Source organism: Lissotriton vulgaris, chromosome 7 (assembly GCF_964263255.1).
Source record: "Lissotriton vulgaris chromosome 7, aLisVul1.2, whole genome shotgun sequence".
NCBI classification, from domain to species: Eukaryota; Metazoa; Chordata; class Amphibia; order Caudata; family Salamandridae; genus Lissotriton; species Lissotriton vulgaris.
In genome coordinates, this window is record NC_141695.1 from 629,733,067 (window position 1) to 629,753,435 (window position 20,369).

The window sequence follows — 20,369 nt, forward strand, 5'->3', positions numbered from 1 at the left end:
GTATTTTACCAGGGCGAAATGGCAGTTAAAAAACTGCATTACAGCCTGCAGTGGCACTAATTTAATTGCAGGCCCTGGGTACATGTAGTTCGATTTACTAGGGACTAGGGACTTATAAGTAAATTAAATGTGCCAATTAGCTGTAGGCCAATGTTACCACATTTGAATGAGGGAGCACAGACACTTCAGCACTCGTAAGCAGTGATAACATGCACGGAGCCAACAAAAACGAATTTAGCAAACAGGACGAGTGATGGTAAATAGTTTAGGGAATACCATGCTAAGGGTGTCAAGTCTAACATCCAGTAAAATTAATAAACTCTCTTCCAAAGCCCTCTCCCATACATTATTTTGATACTAGACCGGGTGCTTCAGTGTCATTTTACATGACCCACCCATTCCCATGAGGCAGCCTTCTTTACAACTCAACTCAGGCTTTTGCTGAAAGGATTCAAGGGGTGAGTTCCCTTTTATTGGAGCAGTGCCAAGGGCCTCAGGTCTGATATCTGGTGCTTTCCAGGCATACCGCAGCACACTGTAGGGGCTTCCCAGAGGGGAACACAGCTCTGCTACTTCACCTTTGGTAGAAAGGATGGCCATGGAAACTACAGTGGACAGTGTTGGTGGATAGCGCACACTACTTTTAAAGAAATTTGACTGCGGATGAATCGGTATGTGTGCTATGTTTGAAACTATGCCTGCGGAGCATGTATGTAAACACTAGAACGTTTAGCATAATGTGTGTTAAAACATTAAGTGCCCGCATTTCCTTGGCATCACACTGTGTCACGGATTCCATCGCTATTTGTTGTGGGGTGCATGATCACTTATATACCTAGAAGACGTCTCTCGGCTATTATTCTTGAAAATCTTGGCGTTGATCCAGGTGTGCATTTTTTTAAAATGTTTCCCGTTCTTTCCCTACAGATTACCCCTGACGAAGGGACCTGGTGTCCCGAAATGCATTGGGTTCTGTCATTTTGTTTTGTTTAAACAAAGTTTGTACTACTTCTATTTTGGTGAATGTATATATTATCCATGTAAGCATTATATATGAAAAAAACACATAAAGCCTCAATGTTGTAATGTGGAAAGTATCACGGTGTAATTTTCATTAAAAATGTGTTCTCAAACTGAGTGTCACACATCAATTTGTGGTGCCTGGAAACTTCGGGCCATCTGTGACCCAACCATTGAGATTGGAAAAGATATGACTTTAGTCGACAAGAGACAAATAAAATTACAAGGAGGAGGTCTAGGAACAGGGAGGACTCACAATGACAAGACTCGTACTGATATAATCAGTCTTAACTCACCGGTTGAGGGCTATGGTTTTGGCTCCCTGTGAGTCCTCCAACTCCAGATAGATATTGACGGCAGAGTGAGCGGTGTCTGGTCCAGCAGGAAGCAATGTGCTGACCGAGGACTTGGTGCCACGATATAAGTAAAAGTGCTGGCAGTGTGGCCCCTCTGTAGTACAGGTCTCTGCCACCAAGGTGTATATCAGCTGTCCCATCCCGTTGTCCTCATCTGTCCAACCTGGGCGGGGGTGACACAGAAAAGAGTAAGAGAGAGAATGAGAGAGGCAGAAAAGAAAGAGAGGAAGAGAGAGAGAGAGAAAAAGAGAGTGAGGAAGAGAACGAGAGAGAAAAAAGAAAGAGAGAGAAAAAGAGAGTGAGAGAGAGAAATGGAACTTTTGGGAAAGGAATAAGAGTAGACCAAAAAGAATACACGGTACTGGGATTGAGTTAGACCAGGTCATCGCTTGCAGGAATAAAGGTGGCAACTTATAGAGGTGGGGCACACCTTGACCTGAGTCACAAGGAGTGCTAAATTAAATGCATTAATGGCAGATCATGACTCAAAGGGCAAAGGTGCATGGCTAGTGTTGGATATGAGTTATGGCCGAACTCGGCCTGGGGAGAAGTAGTGGCTGTACGCAAGAGAGTTGTGGAATATCATGATATGAGGACAAGAACATATGGCAAGTACTGGAAGAGAGGGGCATAATACCAAGGGCCCTTATCGCCGCTTTAGCGGGACTTTTTCCCGCTAAAGCGGCGATAATGTGATCGCCCTATTACCAAGCTGTCGCTAACACCAGTTAGCAACAGCTAATAGGCGATAGCGAGCATCTTGGGGCCCGCTTTGCATTTCAGCGATATGTATCGCTAATGACATGCAAAGTGGGCATGCCAAGATGTTAGCGACTGAAAACAGTCGCTAACATCGCTATCTCCTATTACCTACAAAGGCGTAGTTTTGGAAATATTCGCGCTAATCGCGAATATCTCCAAAAGCTAACACCTGCCTAGAGCAGTTCTTAGCCATGTTATCCAATGGGAGGTGGATAACATGGCTAAGAGCATTGTCATGATAATGTGTGAATATCGCTGTATTTCCAGCGATATTCACGCATTTCGAATGATTTTTATCGTTTCTGAGATAAACCTTGGTGATAGCAAGGTATCTCAGCGATAAAAATCGTCGTAGCGCGGCGATAAAATTATTCCCGCTAACCCTGCTTAGCGATAAATATCGCTATTTCTAGGTAATATGCCCCAGAGTTCTTGCTGCTCATGACCTGTGGCTCAAAGGGTGTCAATAGGAGAGAGTATACCAGGTCATTGCATGACGTAGGAGATGTCTGCGGTTCTGGAAGCGTGGTGTGGTAAATCACAACCCAAGTACTTATGGGATTTGCAGCAAAGTAGTAATGGACGATCAGGACCTGAGGTTGATAGGTGGAACTGTCGAAGGTTTACGACAGATGCTGACTTGAGGGAAAATGATCTATTTAACACACAACACTGGTTCTTCTGGGTATCTTCCAGTCCACACGTCAGAAGGAGCAGCTCCCACACAGCTCCACTCTAGGCATCCTATTTCAGATCTTATGCAGCTCCTTACTTATGGTTACAGTCATTTTAAGACCTCGGTCTTGCTGATTTCCTAGATTCCACGGTTTCATTCAGATTGACCAATTGCAGTCAAAACAGTAATTCAAACAGGGGGAATAATTAAGTTTAAGCACACCTACATATGAAGGTATCATGACGCTATAAAATGAACATGCTTGTGAATTTGTTAAAAGGAAAAAGCCAGATGTTTAAAGTTTTTCTAAATTTCAGCAAATTGGCTTCTTGATCTTTATTTACTGGAAGGCTGTTCCAGAAGGTAGCGCCTGCTATGCAAAAGCTCCTACCCCAGAATCCCAAATTGCTTTGTTGTTGCAATTTGCAATAGTGATTGATCTGTGAATCTTAGGGTGAATTTGTCTTGTACCGTTTAAAAGAAGCAGCTGAGGGAGTCGGTCTTCGACTGTTATCAGTTTCTTGCGCCAGGTACGCAGACTTGAACACAATACTTTGTTTGAATAGGAGCCAATGCGACGAGGCAGATGCGGGTGTGATATGATCCCGTCTCGACAGACCCAAAAGCATGTGAGGTGTAGCCTTCTGTATCAGATAAAACCTGTGCAGTTGACCTGCTTGCAGATGTAAATGCACTGCGTTGCCAAAATCCAGGCGAGATAATATTCAATTGCTCATTATAAGAACCTAGTGTGGAAAGGAAAACAGATGAAAAATCTTTTTCAACACAACTAAGTGAAGAAAACAGGAACTAAAAACTCCACTGATTTGAGAGGGCATGTTTAATGGTGAGTCAAGTATAAGACCAAGAATTTCAAACATGACAGCAGGTTCAGGCTGTCAAGATGGCCAGATAGGGATCAAGGTGTACATATATGATAAGAATATCTCCATTTGGTGCCCATTAAACTTCATTTGGTTACAACGCATCCACCATTCAGAGGTTTGCAGGCCTTTAAACAAACTCACAGAGCTGGCAGCAAGATCTTTTAAGATTTTAAAAACTATCGGTGTGTCATCGGCATGCACAAATATATACCAAATGAATGAGTGAAGTACGCTAGGGAAAGACGCAGAGGTTAACCAGCACGGGGCATAGAATAGAACCTTGAGGAACACCAGATTTTAGCCGATAAGGGGAAGATGTGATGGAAAATAGCATCACTCTCTGCATTCTGAAAGTCAGAAAGGTCTTGGAGCCAATCAAGTGCTGTGCTCAGAACACCAGTACCACACAGACCTGGTGGACAGTGGTGTCACATGCCTCTCAGAGGTCCAATAGGGTAAGGGGCACCAAAAACCGATGTCAAATTCTCACCATGGTTAATCCTTGGCCGCAACCACTATGAACCCTGTGCTTCAAGCCTGGGCGAAACCCTGCCTGCATAGGAAAAAGAATGGCAGATCTCTCAACATGGTCTTCCAGGGGTTATTGACTTATCTCCCCAGTAATTTGAATTTGTAGGATAACTAAATGATTGAAAAAAATATACTAGTCAAATGGTTAGGGTCGAGAACTGTTGTAGGCATTACTACTTCAATCAGCTTTTCTACTCAGCCAATGATATATTTTATGGTCTTCTCACGCATCATAAACTTTTTTGTGGAGTTTAGCTGATACAGCATGCTCCGACAAGTCAGTTAGTATGCTACTCGGTACAAGTGAACTAAAATCATGCTCTTTAAGCTACTTAAATTAAGAAAGGTAGGCATCAGGAACAGGTACTAAGATTTCAACAGGATTGGAAGGCGAAGGAGGGGCTTTTCGAACTCCCAATGAGGATACAATTTAACTATTATGTCTTGAAAGAGGCCTATCAATTCATGTCCTTTCTCTTCAGCAAAGGTTGTTTGTTTAGGTTCCTCTACTCTAGGAGAGTAGTTAAAATGGCAGCCATTGTATCGGGCGTAAATATGTTCTATCATTATAGAAGGCCACTTTCTAGTTCCTAAACGCTGCTTTGGAAGTGCAATTATAAATTTGACACTGTACTCTGGATTTGGTTAATCAACCCTTTCATCAGACGCCTTAAAGAATCCAGCGTTGCTTTCTCAGAGTTAAGTTAATGAGCAAATCCCACTTTATTTTATATATATTTTTTATAATGTACACTGCACTGTTTATTTTTAACGAAGCCATTGAATCTCGGTATAGTTGTATAAGAGTTTCTGTGGGTCAGTATTCATTAAAGGTAACAGATCTGTTTAAAGAAATTAAAGACATCTTTGCAAATTCGATAACTGATCATTTCTCTGTAACAGTTCTTAAATTCTGTGGTAAAAGGTATTCACTATTTGATAGGGATCCTGCTGTGATCCTTTCACAGCAGTTCAATGGTTTCATCAGTTGTGCAGACAGTAGAATTAACGCTTACATTATCCAATGCATGACCCTTATAGAGAGACGGAAATAAGTCACCCAGTGTAGGATTGAATGTTCTGCGTCATCCTGTGCCGTGGGCCCCTCCCCCAACTTTTTGCTGACTGGTACTGGTGGTAACTGACTCTGACTGACCCTGGGCTCTGCCTAACCAGGCCCATGGCCAGTGCTGTGCTGAAAACACTTAGAATACACTGAAAACACCCACATACACTAGGGTACACTAAGGGCTGGGGTACCCCTGTGATTGACAAGACCTACCCCATAGGGCCCTAGTACATATTAGGGCAGGGGGATTGACACTACCTATCAATCCCTAGTATACAATAGGTCATGGCAGTTTAGAGGCCAGCAGACCTTTCTGCACTTGCATGTGTGCACTGCTGAAGCCCGAGTTCATTTTTAAAGTGGATCTGTGTAGCAGGACTGCTTTTAAAAAGTAAATTGTGCCAAAACTCGACTTTTCTGTTTGGAGCTCTTACTAATGGTTAAACTATAATATTTGGGCATATTAGGTACCCCCGGGTCTCCCCTAGTTGTCCCAGGGATGGGGGGTCAGGTATCTATAAGGTAGACCCTTATAAAATGAGTTAAATATGCCCTGGGTGAAGTGAAATTGCACATTTCACTCCCCACATTGGGATAAAGTGAGGCCCAAAATCGACTTTGGTGGTAGAAGCTCTGTAGAGGGAGGATCTGCAATATGTTTACATATTCAGAACCCCACCTCACCTAGGTGTTCCTGGGTTGGGGGTCATGTGGATATATGTAGCGTACTTATAAAATATGTTTTTATAAGCCCTGGTGCTGGAAAAATGGCCCATGTCAGTTTTCCCATTGTAAATCCCATGCCATAGGTTAACATTGTAAAAGGTTATTAGTTAAACCCTGGAGAAAGAAAAGCCATAAAACTAGGATTAAAGGACTCAGTAGAATGATAATGATAAATCCAACAATATGGTATTGTTGAATTTATTGTAAAATGTACAGAAGTTTTAAGACTTTTTTTGTCTGCAAGCCAAATTTCAATCCTGTACTGCTCTGCTCTGATTGGTGAGAGATAAGTTGGTGAGCCAGGCTGATTTGAAGAGGTGATAAATGAAACCCAGGGGTTATGAAGCCTCTCGGGGAGGAGAGGTGTTAGGCATAGGAATGACAGAGCAGGGGGAGGAGTCGTAAACCATGAACTTCAAGAATAAGTGGAGGATCCCAGTGTCATTTACAACTCTCCTCTTTGACCCAAGGCAGTTGCTAGGCTTAAGAAAGGAATGAGCAGATGCAAGGGGGAGTGACTATGGAGATTAGCCATCCTTGGGGTGTTTTTAGGCAGCGCTTCTCTCTCTGCTGAAAATTCGGACATAATGAATTTTGGAAGATTAGTGGTTTCTGGGTTTGCATTTTGCCACACTCTGCAGGATGTGGTCGGACCATTGGTGAAACCCTGCAACTCATTGGACAGGAGTGCCCTCCTGCTTGACCCCAGAGAAAACTGAATAAGTATCTGAGAGGGGCGGTGCCTCTCAGATCTGCTGCTTGAAACTTAAGAGAATTAGAAGGGTCTGCGCTGAAGAGTTAGATGTGCATTCCCAAAGGCCTGAACTCTGAAGATTGCGCCTTTTTGCACCAATTGAAACTACAGCCCAGTGGATCAAACCTGCTTCAAAAGGACTAAAAAATGGACTCCCTGCAAACTACAGGTTAACAGAGCCCACCTGGACATCATCACAAAGAATCCCCAGCCTGGAGTACTATCAGTGGATTTGTAAGGGTTTTGTTCAAGTGGATTGTGGGAATTGAAGTTTCACATTTTCAAGGACCCTTGTGGAGATTCCAGAACCTTGGATTGTGTCTTGGATAGTCTGGGACCCGCAAGAGCAACTTCAGGAAGGAGTTCAAACTGGATCCAGCCTGCCGGAGGGGGCTGCACAAGAGTGGTGAGAGATCCTCCAGAACAATTGGTAAAGGTGAATGTGTCCCTGTCAGAGCAAACGAAATGACTAAAAGGGACACTGCTGTTTTGTAAGCACTAGAAAGTGGTTGTTTTTCATTTTGGTGTCATTTAAAAGATACAAATATTTCCTATTTTTATAAATTGGTGTTGGATTTTTATTTTGTGTTGTGTCTTAATTATTTACTGAATTGTCTTTTTTTTAAATGCTTTACATCCCTGAATTTGAAGGTAAGCCTGCCTGCTCGCAGCCACTATACCAAGGGTTGAGCATGGGAATAATTTTCTAAGACCTATTCTGAGCCCTATACTGTGTTAGTGACCTTATTGCCATTGGCAGACCTACATTTGCCCCTACCAATAATCCACTTTCCAACACTGACTAACTCCTCACAGCATAAGATGTTTAGTCAAAATGAATTTTTACATCTCCCACCAATATAGTTGCAGGTTTACTGACAATTATTGTAAGTTAATAATTTAACAATGATGGCGGCTATCCGTGGTACAACACTCAAATCACCTTAGGTGATTCACATACATAAATAATTACAAACCCATTAAAATGGGGCAAATGTGGATATATTGCATGTGACACGGGTTTCAGTCCAAGGTATTGATGTGTGTTACCAGGGCACAAATCTTAAAAAAGAAGTGGGGGGAGTGACCTAGGTTAGGCAGGATAAAAGTGAGATCACTGCAAGCTACATCACGACGTATGAAATCACGGCACACAACATCAGGGCGCACAACATCACACATGGCATCACAGGAATTTACATTGTAGAAAGTGGCATCACAAGCCACGCCTTTACAGGAAGTGGCATCACAAGAAGTGACAACAGATCTAAAGCCCTCACATATATGTTTAGCAGGTCTATCATGTGTACATTGAGCACATTGCAAGGATAATAGCACAGTGAGCTATCGAAGATGATATGTGACTTTTACACCTTGCAATCCCCCAGTTTTATGTAACACATCCTGTACATTCATTTACAAACGTATATAATTTATTGTACATGTAATATGCATGTGTTAATGTAAAACACTCTGACACCCTGCATTGGAATGAGTAGGGCTATACAAGAAAAAATAGTCATACTTAAATTATTTCAAAACACCTCCTCAGGGGAAGTAAGCTCTATATAAATGCAAATTTGATTTGTATAAATACTGGGAAAGACCAACACATCTGATATTCTTACAGTGTATGCATATCTCCCAAAGAGGGACTGAACAAAGTGAAAGGCTGCCTCTCTTAAGTATGTGTGAAGTGCTAACAAGGTGTGAGCCTTTGTTTCCCCTCCGCTTCATTTGCATCAGGTGTGAGGCTCCTGACTGCTTCCAGCCAAGGGACTCGAACAAAAGGAGGCCTGATGACCCCTCAAATTCGGCCTTGTTATGGGCCCAGCAGGAGTCTTAAATAAGAAAGCCTGGTCCCTGCCTGCACGTTGTTGCTTATTGCAGATGGAAAGCAGACGACGTGCAGGCGCTGTTGAAAATGTCCCGGTGTTTGGAAACTACACTGGGACGAGTTCAGCACATTATTCAGAGAGGCCCAAATTCTAGGCAGGGGGGACGGCGTTCACATTGTGAAAAAAAGTGGGTGGACGCCATCTACCCACGTGTACTATTGACTCGTGCCCTGTGTGTTACTGTTGTTTTACTTATGTGTTTGCAGGAGCACTGTTAATTACTGTGCCCGCTTCACCCTGATACACTGTACCTGATAATGAATATATATTCCAATTATCGCAGCAGTCTGCCTCTGAATGTATTTTCTGGCTTTTTGTTTGGTTTCCAGGAACATTTATGGGATTGGTATCATTTCATGAAAATCTGGGACTCAAATAATACGCACAGAGAGGCTTTGTTTACTGAAGAGTTTTGTTAAATACAAGAACACCCAGATACACCATTGTTGTTTTGTGAAAATATATATTTGCCCAGGTTAGCAGGGCAGACCTCGTTTCAAGTTATAATTCCCCTAAAAGTAGGCATGGCTGGTACTGTAGAGCAATGTGGTGCATGCCTACCTGGACAGGGGGTTGGGAAACTGATGCCAGGTCACCTCCAGGAGGAGAAGAAGACATAACACTAAAAGAGACCTATATCAGATCATAATTTGAGGGAGCAGAGACAGTGATACAGGGAGAGGATAACAGCAGATCAGAAGCCGATTGAAGAGCGGGGTTACTAGGTGAGAGTTATGATGACCAAGAAGTAATGGAGAATTACGGTAGGCGTGAGCAAGAGGTTATGTTGGTGATGAGCCGAGGGACAAGGAACGATGACACAGTGAGAAGGTTATAGCAGATGCGGATTTGTAGGAAGAAGATGCTTGATACTGGGAGAAAGTTATGGGGGATCACTAGGAAGGGAGGAGCATCAGTGCTGGGTCAGAATTGTGGCAGATCATGGACTGAGATACAAAAAGGGGTGCACTTAGAAAGAGCTGTGACAGATCTTGACCTGAAGGCAAAGGAGGGTAGGAGAGCGAGAGAGAAAGGAGTTAGTTTTGAGAAAGAGTTGCGAAGATCATGAGATGATGGAAAAAAGGAAGTGGCACAGAGGGAGCTTTATGGTAGATCATGAGGTGAAAGGGTGAGACTGATTGGTGCTAAGAAGAATGATGCTAGGTCGTTACCTGAGCAGTTGTAGGACACCATTGTCTCCAGCAGGAAGATATCCTTCTCGGGATGAAAGCTGCAGCTGCCCCTGCTGGGGGGGTTATTTGGAGTCAGTGTGATACTGGATCCTCCCCAGAGGTGGCTGTTCGGCTGAAAGGCAGTCACGGTGAAGGTGTAGTTGATGCCATCTTGAAGGACACCCTGTCGGATCACCAGATCTCGGTTGGCATCACCTGTCGATGTGGTAGCATTATCCAGGACCAAAGGCTGCCCATGGGAACTCTTTGCTGTCCACTTATACTGCAAGTGTCAGAGAAAGCACAGGATCTTAAGAGTCATCAGCAATGTGAGGGCACAATGAATGGTACTGTAGTGTTGTCCATATTAGGTGTCTTTCTTCCTGAGTTCCAGCATTCCACATTCTGAAATGGTATTAGTATTTATTATTTATGTGGAATGTTGATTGTCAGTTGGCAGGGGGCATTTGGGGAATCTAGTTGCTTTAATAAACGGACGTTGCTTTCCTGGATACATGTAAATGTAAGTGTAAGTGTGTTTGTATTTATATAGCGCCTTCTACCCAGAGGTCTCGTAGCGCTGTATTCATACCGCTGTGGAACCCTTCCTGGCTTTCCTGTGAGATGTCCACTCCTGGGCACCCCCAAGGTGAAGCCAGGCATCCAAGCGCTGCTGGGGCCATTGTGGAGATTAAGCAAGCTATTGCCCAGAGTCTCAGAGTGGGACCAATGATTAGACTATTTACAACAAGGGGTGGTGAGGGACGGAGTCTCTGAATTAAGCAGAAAGCTCTCACCCAGTCAAGAGATCAGGGCTAGATCCAACACCGTTTTTTAGCTCACTGCACCATACCAGTTTCAGAACCTGGCTGTATGCAAATTAGTCTGTTCCTGTCCCAGTGCATGATGGGAACAGGGCAAACCAAACTACAAAAGCCAATTCTTACACTGGGAAGGAAACAAGCTCCCGGGGACCGGTTTCTGGCATTACAGCCGTCTTCGGCCCGGTTTGCTTGAATCCTGATGGTGCAATGAGCAAGGGTCTCACATCTGAGAATACCCTTCCACGCTTAGGGTGGACAAAAATATTTACAACAAGGGGTGGTGAGGGACGGAGTCTCTGAATTAAGCAGAAAGCTCTCACCCAGTCAAGAGATCAGGGCTAGATCCAACACCGTTTTTTAGCTCACTGCACCATCCCAGTTTCAGAACCTGGCTGTATGCAAATTAGTCTGTTCCTGTCCCAGTGCATGATGGGAACAGGGCAAACCAAACTACAAAAGCCAATTCTTACACTGGGAAGGAAACAAGCTCCCGGGGACCGGTTTCTGGCATTACAGCCGTCTTCGGCCCGGTTTGCTTGAATCCTGATGGTGCAATGAGCAAGGGTCTCACATCTGAGAATACCCTTCCACGCTTAGGGTGGACAAAAATATTTACAACAAGGGGTGGTGAGGGACGGAGTCTCTGAATTAAGCAGAAAGCTCTCACCCAGTCAAGAGATCAGGGCTAGATCCAACACCGTTTTTTAGCTCACTGCACCATCCCAGTTTCAGAACCTGGCTGTATGCAAATTAGTCTGTTCCTGTCCCAGTGCATGATGGGAACAGGGCAAACCAAACTACAAAAGCCAATTCTTACACTGGGAAGGAAACAAGCTCCCGGGGACCGGTTTCTGGCATTACAGCCGTCTTCGGCCCGGTTTGCTTGAATCCTGATGGTGCAATGAGCAAGGGTCTCACATCTGAGAATACCCTTCCACGCTTAGGGTGGACAAAAATATTTACAACAAGGGGTGGTGAGGGACGGAGTCTCTGAATTAAGCAGAAAGCTCTCACCCAGTCAAGAGATCAGGGCTAGATCCAACACCGTTTTTTAGCTCACTGCACCATCCCAGTTTCAGAACCTGGCTGTATGCAAATTAGTCTGTTCCTGTCCCAGTGCATGATGGGAACAGGGCAAACCAAACTACAAAAGCCAATTCTTACACTGGGAAGGAAACAAGCTCCCGGGGACCGGTTTCTGGCATTACAGCCGTCTTCGGCCCGGTTTGCTTGAATCCTGATGGTGCAATGAGCAAGGGTCTTGTCTCCTTTCTGGTAAAGAATTGGCTTGGTAGTTTAGTCTGCCCTGTTCCCATGATGCACTGGGCCAGGGACAGACTGATTTGCATATAGCCAGGTTCTGGGCTGGGATGGGGCAGTGAGATAAATAACGGTGATGGATCAAGCCCTGATCTTTGGACTGGGTAAGAGTGGTCTGCTCAATTCAGACACTCTGTTCATCACCACCCCCTTTTGTAAATCAATGATTAGACTAGGCACGGAGGCGAGAATTATCAGGTCTGGGGAGATTGAGTCCAAGAGCCGCTGAGGCGGGAATTGAACCCTGGTCCCGGGCCAGACCTCTGCATCAGGGTCTGCCGCTCTAACCATTGAGCCATGCTTCTCCTGTGTGACTCTACTCTACAGTCTATACCCTCCATGGGAGGATGGGAAACAACAACATAAAGCACACATTATTTAATGCCAATGGCCTTCATTCCCTCAAGGTACCGCAGTAGCTCCAAACCTCATGTGATTTCCAGGAGGCCGTTGTCAGGTGTCTGCATTGTATGGGAGAAAGTGAGGGTATACGAGATAGGACAATCCATGATGTATCAGTCCTGCTATAGGGCCCAAAAATTCCTAAAGGATCAGAGAAGAGGGACCTGTAGATCTTCCATGAGGCAAGACACTTTCAAGTGAGCTCGGCAGTGAGCATGAAGGGCATGAGAAATCTCAAGAGCAAGGATCTGGGTGATGCAATGTATGGATCTGAGGCAACTACCTTATTGTGCCCCAGTGGCCACCCGACCTCTGAAGTTAGCTAGTAGTTTTATAGGTAGGTTGCTACTCTGTCTATCAATCATACAACTTTTGCCTATCTGCAGCATTTCAACATGTTGATGACAACAAATTGGTGGTCAATGGACTAACAAAAGAGACAACGTTTTGTCACATTGTAAATTGAATGAGGTCTCTCACCTGTGTGGTGTTGTGGCAGTTCTCACACCTAGCTGAAAGCGTGACGTGGACACTGCTGCTAACTTGATAAGTGGAGAGAGCACTGCAGGAGCGACACTCCAGTGTGACAGGTAGTACCTCCCCAGGCTGGATCCAGACCTACAGATTACCACAACAAATGTAACAATTACTATCAGAACCAGCACCACATCCATCGCTACCTGCAGTAAGATTGTCATGATGTTGAAGGACGCTCACACCTGGGCACCTTGTTAGCTGCTATATTGTGGGCCCACTCTGCCCTGAGCAAGGTGGGGAAGTTTAGGGGCAAAAATGCAAGCTAAACCTAGAGAAAGGCAAAGAGTGTTGATATACCCTCTGCTGAGCGCTTCCTACCTGCATTTTTAGCAAGTTGCGGGTGCTTGGTCATTGTCCCCAATAACAGTTGATCAATAGGCGAGAAACAGCGCCAGAGCAGCATGCTGCCCCAGTGCCAGTGTGGTGCCCCACAACACCCTCACCCTTGGGCAAGGTGGTTGGCATGTATACATTCCCCTTCAAATTTATAGGCAATTCCAGGATGGTCTGCAAATGAAACCCCAATTCCTGGCCAAGACAGGGAGAATTTTTTAAGAGCCAGAGCCATAGCTTGCTTATTCAACCTCATGCACGGAAAGCCTAGTTTGGTACTTTTACAAGCTGGTCTGTTAAGACAGCTTTCTTTTATCAAACCAACACCAAATGGGTGTACTGAATGCCGGGTTCTTGTTGATTAAACCTACTAAAAGCACCTGCCATCCCTGTATACCTACACAGGAGGACGGGATAATAACACACCTGCAGAAGGAAATCACAAGAAAACAAGGAAAGAGAGTGAGAGAGAAACACTGTACTGGATCTCAGGCTCCAAATAGAGGGCAACCCTGGTATTTGGTAACATGAAACGCCACCGAGTCATCTGTAGGATAAATGAGAGAGCAGGGGTAACTCCGTGCTTACAGTCCGTAGAGACCTATAAATCCATAAGATCACTCTAGGCTGCCAGTTCCAGGAGTGGATATTGCCGATGAGCCACAGGCAGACCGGGTACCAGATGAGAACACCAGGAGGCCATCACAAGCCAGACCAGCCAGGACATAATTGGGTAGAGAAAGACAGATACCTGAGGGTATCAAGCACAACTAAATACACACTGGAAGGGAGAACCTGAAGGAGACCCTAACATGATGGAGCCTAGAAGGGAAAATATTTGTATGGGAGGAGTAAACAGGTGCAAAATGATACAAATCAGAGACCACAACAACTAACACTTCGTTGCCAGGCACAGACTCCATGTTGGAATGGCCCTAAACACTCTCTTCCCCCCTTGTACCCACACGTATACCAGTAAACAGGAAGTGAGTACCCAAGTGAATCAAACAGTTAGCAGTCTAGTGTTCAGGCTGCAGTTCTCCATAATCTCCAGCCCCGAGGAGGCCTGCACCTGATTGGATTAATTCCCTGTCTTCACTGTGCCTGAATCCAGACATTGGGCATGGTGGGTGGGAGTGAGGTAGAGAAGGAAACTGCAAGCTTTTACTAACTCTGCCCATGTAGGCCTGATATAGAGTTTGGCAGATGGGTTCTGCATCACAACCATGACGGATATACTGTCCGCCTTATTGCAAGTGCATTGCACCCTAATACACTTGTAAAAAGGCAGACAGGATACCTGTCGTGTTTGTGTCAAAGTACCCATCTGCCAGACTCTAAACCAGACCCATTGTTTCTCAAACAATGGTGATATCTTGTGTAGACTTTACAAGCAGCTCATATTTGGGTGTGAACAAAAAAATTGTTGGCCAAACTCCAACACTTTCCAAATGCAACTGCTGGAACTGTACTCTGCTATATTAACATTGAGCCCTGCACCGGCACCCACCTAGTGAAAATGTTCAATGTAAGTCCTTATGAATGGTACAGATGGCCATTTGGCACAAGGGACCAATCGACTTGTGAAATTGCTTCATCAGATTGGCCAGCTATGTGTTCGTTTCAACAGACGTGCCAGAAGGGGTGGTCGATCATTCACTGTGCAACCCACCAGATCAAGGAATCTACTGCACTTAACATTGCAATAAATATGAAACCCTTCAACAATTTTTTTAATTTTTATAAACAAACTTTATTGTGTCAATGGCCAAAAACAGTTTGAAATGCCCACAGTTTGAAATACCCAAACACTGGGGGAGATTGCCATATGTTACACCACACATTATTGGTATTGAAATTTGATTTATATTTCCAGCAGGTAAAAGTTACATAACAATATAGAACATGAACATTTGGAACCCGAACCCTGTGTGCTGCACTAGTGCTACGGTCTATCGTGTCTATGTTATATAGCTGTTTCCAGTCCAGGAAAAAACATGGTTTGGCAGTTCGGGCTCGGCTGTTCCCATGAGGCACAGGGTCAGACTGATTTGCATATAGCTGGGTCTTAACTGAGGTGGCAGAGTGGGCTAAAGAACAATGATGGATTTAACCCAGATCTGTGACTGGTGGTGAGCGTTTGAAAGGTTTCAGAGCTCCGTTATTCATCTCCTTGTGTTTGCTATGTTACATAGCTGCCCAGTTAATGCATAAATAGCACTCTCATACCCACCATTATCTAGCTTCCCACTGTACCAATGTTGATGTTGATGTGTGTGTTCCTGTTGGGAGTAAAGGCTCCAAACATAGGCCCGGTACTAGTCTCATCTCTTCCAAATTTTGGAATGTTCCCCATGCCCATGCAGAAGTCTAGTCCCTTTTCCAGGTGGTCAGTGACGGTGGGGCAGTGGCCTACCACAGCCTCACAACATGTCTCTTAGCCAGGGTAAGTCCCAGCATCAGTAGGTGACTCTTATAAATGTTGCCTCCAATACCCTCTGTGATATATAGAATTTCTAGTTGAGGTGAGATAGAGACATCCCACCCCAGGACCTCTGAGAGGCATGCCCTAACTCCCAGCCAAAACTTGGTGAGTGCTGTGCAAAGCCATATCATGTGGGTAAGGGACATTCTGTGTGCCCACATCGCAAGCATTCAGGAGATGACACCTGAGCCGCCCTCCACAGTCTCTGCCTGGTGTAATATACCCGGTGTAGGTTCTTGAAAAGGATGAGGCATAGTGGGGATACTATCGCTGTTCCCCGCAGGGACGCCATTGCCTCTGCCCAGTCGTTTCCGTCTACTTGGCCTACGTCCTGCGTCCAAGTCTCTCTGTGTGTCCAGTGTGGTGGAACTGTCCGTAACCAGGGATTGGTATATTATTGCAATTTTGTGATCTCCTAGATCCCCCCTAAATACCTTGGCTTCAATTGGATACAATTCAGGAAAGGTAGCCAGATTCGTGATTTAGAGGGAGATGGCATGTCAAAATTGGAGATACTTGTAGAATTGGGTTCGAGGAATGTTATACTCCTTTTGGAGATCTTGGAAGGATTTCAAGGTCGATACCCGCATGACATCCCCCACTGTAGAAATACCAATATTGTCCCATCCCCGGAAGCCAGCTGGTGTAGCCTACTGTGGCATGCTGCCTCAAGAGGGTCTCACCTGTCAATTTACCCCACCATCCCATCTTACGGAGGATTCTGTCCATAATTTGAACACCACTTGCGTCGCAGTTGGCATGCTTTGGAGCCACGGTCCTGGGTATGAGAGAATTTGGTGGGTTACGTCTCCCATCAGCCAGCACTCCACGGCATATGCCTGGTCCTGCCTATCTCCATACAACAGGTTGTTAAGCATCAATAAATGCGAGGCCACCTCAATAGGATTGAATATTGGTTGTGGCTAGGTGGACTGAAAACAGGTTTGTAAGGCCACCTTGGCAGCGCCCCCTCCCCACGAGAACTGCCCCAGAGCTGCATTCACGTGACGGATCCAGGTTTGTAGTATCGGATAGGAGTGGTTCTGCTGCTGGTAGAGTAAACAAGGGAGGGAGACCATTTGAAAAATGCCCAATTTACCAAGTATAGATAAGGGCATATGCGACCAGGTTCTCATCTTCTCATTTACTTGCTCCCAGACTGGGGTGAGATTCTTTTCCCAAGATGTGTGTTGTGAAGCTGAGAGAAAGACACCCAAGTACCTCACTCCATCTGTTACAATCATTACAGACTTCGCCCAGGGGCCCAGTTCAATAGCTACTTTAGCGACCATAGGTTAGAATTACAGGGATTCATGTAAAGGCCCGATGACTCTTGAAAGATTTGCATAATACGGAGCAATCGCGGACCTGTCCTATTGGGATCCATTAGAAAAAACAATACATCATCCGTATAGATCACAATGCGGTCCTAGACCTCAATTGACCATAGCCCCGTACTTGGGCGTCAATTCTCACCCATGCCGCTAATGTCTCGATTGCTACAGCGAATAAATATGGTGATATGGGGCAGCTCTGTCAGGTACCCCTTCCAATGGGGCCTTCAACATTTTAAACACAATCTGAAAACAGGCTTATTTCTAGAGCCCATGCCAACAGTCAGCAAACACTGTTCCTTGGATACTTTGATCGTGGTAGCACTAATCGGCAAGTGCCAAGAGTCGGCCATGACGATGATTGTGTGCTCTAGAAGAAAAATATAAACTAACAAGCATCATGTTTGAATAAGAGATTGTACCTTTCATTACCCTTGTTTGAAGACCATATATCTCTACGCATGGTTTATTGCTTTGATGAGAATATTCCCCAGGGCACCTCATCTAGGCAGAAGGCTGGCTTCTAGGATTCAAACAGACTCCTCTGCAGGCAGATCAGAGAAGCAGAGGTCTTACCGTCTGTGTGGCCGATGCAGGCTTGCGTCCCGTCTTCCGCACTGTCAGGGTGAAGAGGTAAGCCGTAGCCACGCACAGCTCGGTGCTTGGGATGGTGATGCTGGTGCCAAATGTTAGAGGAAAACTGTGATGGGGGCAGAGGACAGAGGTATTCTGGAAGACACAGAGACATGCTGTTACTAAGGGTAGTGGCCGGAAGGGTGGGGAAAATACATGCCCATCATGACAAGTTGGCCATTATTACATGTGATAATTCCTGCACCTGATAAAAATTAATTCTGTAGGGTCCGACATTTATGACGTGTGCTAATTATTGCCAATCACAAGTTTTTGAGGAATAACATGCAGATTGTAGTGCCTACTGCCGCAGAATCCGCATGTTCAAGTATTTATCAGCAGGGCTGATCTGCTGATATTTAATACAAAGCTCATGATTCAGATATGGGCGGTAAAGGTATTGCCTCACATATTGGAACATAATAAGAGTCTAAATAGGTAATAGCTGATGATGCCAGAGATGCATGCTGTTCTCAGGCTGCTTTTGTCTGTTTCTCTCCTCATTGGCAGCAGCCGCCCCCGGTTAGCCCTTCTGCCTACATTTCTCTGTCCATCTATCTCACTCCAGTACCCTACCCCTGAGCTCTGTCACGCTCCAACTCTCATTGCCTCTTCACCTCACTGCACTTAATCCACCCCTCTTCTTTGGGAGCTATAGCTCTGTCCGTTTCCATATTCCTTCTTCCTTTTCCAAAGCTCTCTGTCATTTCTTGACTCCAGTGTTTCTTTCTTCTCTCTTCACACCTTTTCTGCACCTCTCTGGCGTCTATTTCATTGCAATCTCTTAATCTTGCTCTCATCCTTCTGTCTTTACCTTCCCATCACTCTGGCCAGCTCTCTAACAAGTGCAGGAATGTGAAAACAATTACCTTCGGATCCCATCCATTGGGGGTAAAGAAGGAGCAGCAGAAAGAGAGTGGATAACTGAGGTGCGGTGTCTGACAGGCAACTTACAATTCGTTTTTCTTCAAAGTCTGCCCCAAGAAGTTCGCAACAAGGACAACTGTACTATTGAATCTGTTCTGGCTTATTTGATTGGTCACAAATAGACTGCATTACAAAATATCTTACAGGTGATTGCACTGGCTGCAGGGTACCTTAAGGAGCCAGCTATTTTGAGGGTATAATAACAGTGAGGTAGCTCTGGGTTTTAATGGACGTGCTGGAAAAATCTGTGTGCAGTATTGTCACAGGTTGACTATAAATTAGCACAGGGACTACGTGCACTGTAATAATCAGGTCATACATTTGTATTCTATGTAGAAAGCTCTGTGAGTTACTGCTTTTGAGGCAGAGATGACTGTGCTACCTTTAGGTCATAAGTTATGATCCTTGTAATATAGCTCAATGATTTATGAACTAGTTTTAAGGAGCCGTATGCAAACCGTAAGGCATAAATGTGTAGAACCTGAATGTTTTTTCTTAATCTTTCATTATTTCAACATTATTAAAAGGTAATAATAAAAGCTAATTACTAGTTTGTGCTATAATTGGTTATTACTCTAATTACTAAAATAAACACAAGAATGTATCAGTTCTCCTGTAAACTGGAGAATTGTATGTTAACACCCTATAGTTAATCAGGTCTTGTGGCATGATTTAAACGTTGACGCCTGCTAAACTGTCACCAGCGACATAACCAAATTTAGGGTTGTGTGCCACAAAGTTGGACTTTTTCCCGCTCCCCAAAATGACCCTGCAAGCATTTGAGGAGGAGTGGGGGGACAAGTAGAGATCCATCATGGCATGATGGGTTTTCTATCACTTTCTTGATTCCTGCATATGGCCCCCGCGGTGGGAGTGGTCCATGACGAGGATTTACATAACTGGGGTCTCCCTGTATAAGATTGTCTGTCCAGGACTGCCAAGGTTTCAGTGGGCATCCTGGACATAAGCGCAGATGATGGAACCAGTGTTAGAGGGACTGAAAGGGCCACACTATAAAAGAGTCGGGCAGTATCAGAACTGTAGGTTGCCAGGACAGCCACCATCTTTTGGCAAATATTCATTCTAATCCACCTCAAAAGGAGGGCATTACTTTTTTTGTATTCTTTCACTCTCATCCACCCACTTGGCCCGTTTCTCCTACCTCCAAGCTCTCGGATTATATCTATCAAGTTTTAGTACTCTGTGCATCTACCTCAGCTTCCTCTTTCACTTTAGCACGCCCAGCTGTCTATCTCTCTACAGCCAACCCTCTGCCTCTTTTCATTCTACCTCGTCTCTCTCTCTCTCTCTCTCTCTCTCTCTCTCTCTCTCTCTCTCTCTCTCTCCTAGTTGAGCTCTCTTCCTGTTTGTATCTCATCCATGATTGCCATTCTCTCTCCCTCTCCTAACTCTGTGTCCACATTTGTCTCCCTGCAGTCCTACTGCCACATCAGTACCTTCTCTGGCCTCTCAACCAGCTGTCTATCTCTTTTATATACCCGCTATTTATCTCTGTTTGCTCTGTTTTTTCACTTCCTGCCCCCTTTGCACTCTCTCCGTCCTATGCCTTTCTCGGTCCCTCTACACCATCGTTATGCCCTCTGTATCCTCTAAATTCCTACTTCACCATTACGCCCCATGTTCCCTTTGTGACCCATGTATACACTCGTCTCAGTGCTTCTATGTAACCTGCCTCCCTATGCTCTATATCCATCTCCTCTAT

At 44.8% G+C, this 20,369-nt stretch overlaps 1 protein-coding gene across 1 annotated transcript in view; it reads right to left on the bottom strand.

Moving 5' to 3' along the window:
• LOC147702167 (polycystin-1-like) overlaps positions 1 to 20,369 on the bottom strand; it is a 599,895-nt gene that overhangs the window by 293,987 nt on the left and 285,539 nt on the right. Inside the window, exons 17-20 of the mRNA XM_086930810.1 lie at positions 17,663 to 17,815; positions 12,878 to 13,015; positions 9,852 to 10,134; positions 1,317 to 1,539 (exon numbers count right to left, since the gene is read on the bottom strand). Of these exons, the coding sequence (XP_086786936.1) occupies positions 1,317 to 1,539; positions 9,852 to 10,134; positions 12,878 to 13,015; positions 17,663 to 17,815 (797 nt within the window). The remainder of the gene's footprint in view (positions 1 to 1,316; positions 1,540 to 9,851; positions 10,135 to 12,877; positions 13,016 to 17,662; positions 17,816 to 20,369) is intronic.